The sequence below is a fragment of the Sinocyclocheilus anshuiensis genome, unplaced genomic scaffold (genome assembly GCF_001515605.1).
Source record: "Sinocyclocheilus anshuiensis isolate Anshui unplaced genomic scaffold, SAMN03320099.WGS_v1.1 scaffold992, whole genome shotgun sequence".
In the NCBI taxonomy this organism is placed as follows: domain Eukaryota; kingdom Metazoa; phylum Chordata; class Actinopteri; order Cypriniformes; family Cyprinidae; genus Sinocyclocheilus; species Sinocyclocheilus anshuiensis.
The window spans coordinates 67415-71972 of NW_015552610.1; the positions used below are offsets into that span (position 1 = coordinate 67415).

Genomic DNA, 4558 nt, shown 5'->3' on the forward strand with positions numbered 1-4558 from the left:
CTGTGAGGGGTAGGTTTAGGTGTAGGGCAATAGAAAATACAGTTTGTACAGTAGAAAAACCATTATGCCTATGGAGAGTCTCCACAAGGATAGCTGACCAGACATGTGTGTGTGTGTGTGTGTGTGTGTGTGATAGTAACAATATGCCCTCAATATATTAATATGATAATATAATTATAAATCTCCTTCTCTGCGCAATCATACCTAGCATATAGCAGCAAAATCAGTAGCATAAGAGAGATCTGTACTGGACACATTTCTAAGAAAGGCGAAAGCAAAGGTCCAGCCATGTTTTGCTCTGGTCTCTGTCACTCACAGGTTGAACTGGACGCTGTAGAGAAGCGTTTGACCAGGAACATCAACAGGGTCCCAATGGAGAATGCTGAAGAAATTCCAGGACTCAAAATAAGCCTTCGTCCGATTACAGCTCTGAGCCCAGCAACCTGCAAACCAGAACAATAAAGTGAGATGGTTCTACAGGTCTGTGAACATCTTCCATTGTGTTGTGACCATCTATATATAAAACAGGAAAATTGGCACAGCTCCAAAAGTAGAAAAATATTTAATTATGTTCTCATCACAGGTGACGTTTCGAGTCTAAAAGCTCTTTACCAGACCATCTATATATAAATCAGTTAATGATGTTCTGGAATAAATGTCTTTTGTCTAAAACGAATTCACAATACAGCACGCCTCGAGTACCGTATTGCTTTTATGAAACAGTTACACAATACAAATATTAAAACCAAAAATGTATGCATTGATATGTTACTTTTTTGAAGTAAATTCAATAAATGCCATCCTTCCGCTAAAAAAATAGCATTCGCTGCTGACGCTTCGCTCAGAAGCTTCGCTTCAGAAGCTTAAGTAGACTAGATCTTAAGAAATCATTGCCAGCACTGGCTTCTGCGATCAGCTTAGGCTCACGATGCATTTGTGAAACAAAGCCCAGATCAGTGCTTGTCAGATGACAGAGAAACAATCGAGAGTTACTTCACAAGAAACAAATTGAACTGCTCAAAATGTTGACGTCAATGCAATTTTAAAAAGGAAATTAGTACTTTTATTCAGCAAGGATGCATTAAATTGATATAAAATGCTGTTATTTTGAACTTTGTTCATCAGATTCTGAAAAATGTATTACGGTTTCCACACAAATATGAATCAGCACGACTGTTTTCAACACTGATAATAATCAGAAATGTTTCTTGAGCAGCAAATCAGCATATTAGAATGATTTCTGAAGATCATGTGACACTGAAGACTGGAGTAATGATGCTGAAAATGCATTTTAATGCAAATTACATTTTAAAATATATTAAAATCGAAAATAGTTATTTTGAATTGTTATATTTCATAATATTGCTGTTTTTACTGCATTTTTGTTCAAATAAGCGCAGCCTTGGTTAGCATGGTTAGAGACTTCTTTCAAAAACATTACACGATCTTACTGACCCAAACTTTTGAACTGTATAGTGTACATGTAATATTTACTTTAATTAGGCTGGTTTGTGCAAGTAAATGTATTTAAACTGCTTGTTAAAAGTTCAAATGGATTGTGTTCTGTTCCGTAACTGCTGTTTATCAATCTGTCAGAAAAAACGTGCTACAGTTTCACCTTTAGGGCTACAACAGCCTGGCAGCCTTTTACAAAAATTAACCAAGGTTTTACTACACTAACCACAGTTTACCACAGTATTTGTAGTAAAACTGCAGTAGCCACAAAATTACCACGGTTGCCAATACAGGAACATTATTTTAACCATAATATTTATAGTAAAACCATGGTAATAATAATAATAATAATACATTTCAGTACTTCTGTAACACCATGGTTATTTTTCATGAGGTACCCTCAAAAGTACACCTTTGTATCTTATCTACCCTTAAAGAGTGCATACTTGTATGGTATTAATATGCTCCCTTGTATGAATAGAAAAGGTGCACCAATAAAGAGCTAAAATACAAATTTAGTACATTTTATTTCTGACGGTGTAAACAAAAACAAAGGCCTATGAAATGTTAAAACATAAACATGGCTTTCAAATATAATGTTAAGGGAGTATAATTACTGATTTTATTATTTTAATGATTTAAAAGATCGGTTTAGGTTAGAGGTATCGGTATCGGTATCGATGAAATACCGGTATCGGATTGAAAATAAAATAAGAGGTATCGCCCATCCGGGAAAAGGCTTGGCCTCAAAACTACAGGTGAATGATGCAACATAACACCAGCAGGGTTCACTCATACTTCATTAAATAAAATAACAAACAGTTAATTTGCTGAAATACATAATGCATGGAACAGTTTTAAGGCTATATATTGATTGTTTATGTTGTTGCTAAGGGTGTTGCACAGTGATACACACAACCATTGGGCTTTATCATGAATAAAACACAGCTGCTGACCAATCAGAATCGAGGACTGGAGCTTAGTGTTTGATAACACACTATAACACACACAGACAGAAGCTCCTCTGAGTTTCAAGCGCTTGCCTCTTCAGATTATCGTTCGACACTCTACCAGGAGAGGAAACAACATGCTTCTAAGCGGCATCCACAAACCCGCTCAAGTTCTTCAGGCTGTTTGATACGAATCAATAAATATATAACCTTTAAACCTCAGGGCTTTTTCAAACTTTCTTCTTGACCAACTTTCCTTTTCTAGTTGCAGCAGTCGATGGTCAGAGTTTGACGAGCTTCTGACAGCGAGATGATGATCCACATTGTTCTCCATCGATCATGAGCCTGGATGAATAATCTCTGCACGTTTTGAAACGGCTTTAGATACACCAGCAGGATTTTGCAGAAAGTCTTGCTCATGTAAAGAGATTGACCTCTACGGATGAACACTCACAGAAAATGTGAAGACAATAGGTTGTCAGGTGGAGTGTAATTTGATTATAAATGGAAACATAATGCATGGTGTAAACTGAAGTAGTTTAGACCGGATCGTATCTAGTACGGCCTGACGTGACACAAGCAAATCACACACTGGCATCTCATATTAATTTTCAGTTAAATAGCACTTTAGTGTCATTGAGATGATGTTTTTTATTAAGAATTTTAATTCATTTTTATTTTTATATTTTCTGTTTATTTTAATTTTGAGGTTTAGTAAATTATTTTTTTTTAAATATGTCTATGTATTTTATTATTTTTTATTTAATTTTTATTATTTTAGTCATTAATATAGTTTAATATTATTTTAGTCATCAAGTTAAACTAAGTAAAAATTAGAAATGTTGCCTTGGCAGCTAGCGGTTTTCAATTTTTTTTTAAATATTTTATTTATACTGACTGAAATTATTTTTTTAGTTTCATGCTTTAAATGTTTTAGTTAATTATAATAACCTTGGCTGATTGTCACAAACAAACAAGGACAAACATATTTCACTGTAATTTTGAAAATTAATAATAATAATGATAATAATAATAATAATAAAAAATAAATAAAGTAAAACTTTATTATTTATATACTTTTAATTTTTAAAAATATATAAATAACATATTTTTTAAAGAAATACAATGGAAAATACAGTTTCGTGGTCAGTAAGAAAAATATTTATGGCCTGTACATTTTCTCAATTTAAAAAACACACAAGGAAACAGCAGATTTCATTGTTATTTTGAAATAAATGAATAAATAAATAAATAAATAGATAGATAGATAAATAAATAAATATTTTTTAAATTAAAAGAATAATAAAAAATACAATAAATAAAAAATAATTAACAAAAAACTTAATTGTTTTAAGTACTTTTTTATTTATTTATTTTTAATTAAAAATAGAATATATTTTTAAGAAATACAGTGGATTCTTATTACTCACCTGCAAAGTAGAGCAAAAAAATAGCAACACTCAGAGGCCACATATCCAGACGAGTAACAATATCTCCAACTGAGAAGCTTCAAATAATGATCCAGCGGTCAGAGACACAGTCCTCTCATTATTTCCACAAGACACTTCCTAGAAACCTCATATCCACAAATGAGAAAAATCACATTAAGTTGTACGCTGGGACATTCTTCGATCGCTTTCATTTGTGCAATGACAGAGTCCTTCCCCGGCTGTCCACCTGCAGTTGATCTGGAGGAAGATCTAGCGCTCCTCAGGTGTGCCGGTGAACTTTGGAGCATCCTATCAGCACCTTCCTGTTTTCTGCTGTTGGCCTCCACCCATTAGGGCCGTCTATAGAGGATCCTCACCACACACACATCTCGAATTTCAGGTTTTATCTGTTGAAAAACTGAAACTGGAAATGAAGTACTTCTCAGAAAGATGCGGGAGAATTGAAGAACGCCTTTGGGCGGGACGTGAGTGGATTCGGCTGGCATGTGATGCACTAGATATTACCTATAATGACGCAAAACATAATTATTTTACAACATCACGTGGAACATAATCTGTGACTGACAAACCAAAGCAAACAAACGCTGAACCTTCATTTCCACAGAAAACTCACATTATTTGGCTCTGATCATTTTGATCTGTGATTTTCATGAGCACTTGTTGGTCTAGCATTAAACATATTTGCATGTCTATCAGTGCACA

The 4558-nt window shown here is 33.9% G+C and overlaps 1 protein-coding gene across 1 annotated transcript in view; it reads right to left on the bottom strand.

Moving 5' to 3' along the window:
• The window catches only part of LOC107665909 (uncharacterized), an 18334-nt gene extending 14113 nt beyond the window's left edge, over window positions 1-4221 (bottom strand). Inside the window, exons 1-2 of the mRNA XM_016456973.1 lie at window positions 3836-4221; window positions 317-443 (exon numbers count right to left, since the gene is read on the bottom strand). Of these exons, the coding sequence (XP_016312459.1) occupies window positions 317-443; window positions 3836-3878 (170 nt within the window). The 5' untranslated portion in view covers window positions 3879-4221. The remainder of the gene's footprint in view (window positions 1-316; window positions 444-3835) is intronic.
• Window positions 4222-4558: the final 337 nt, after the last annotated feature.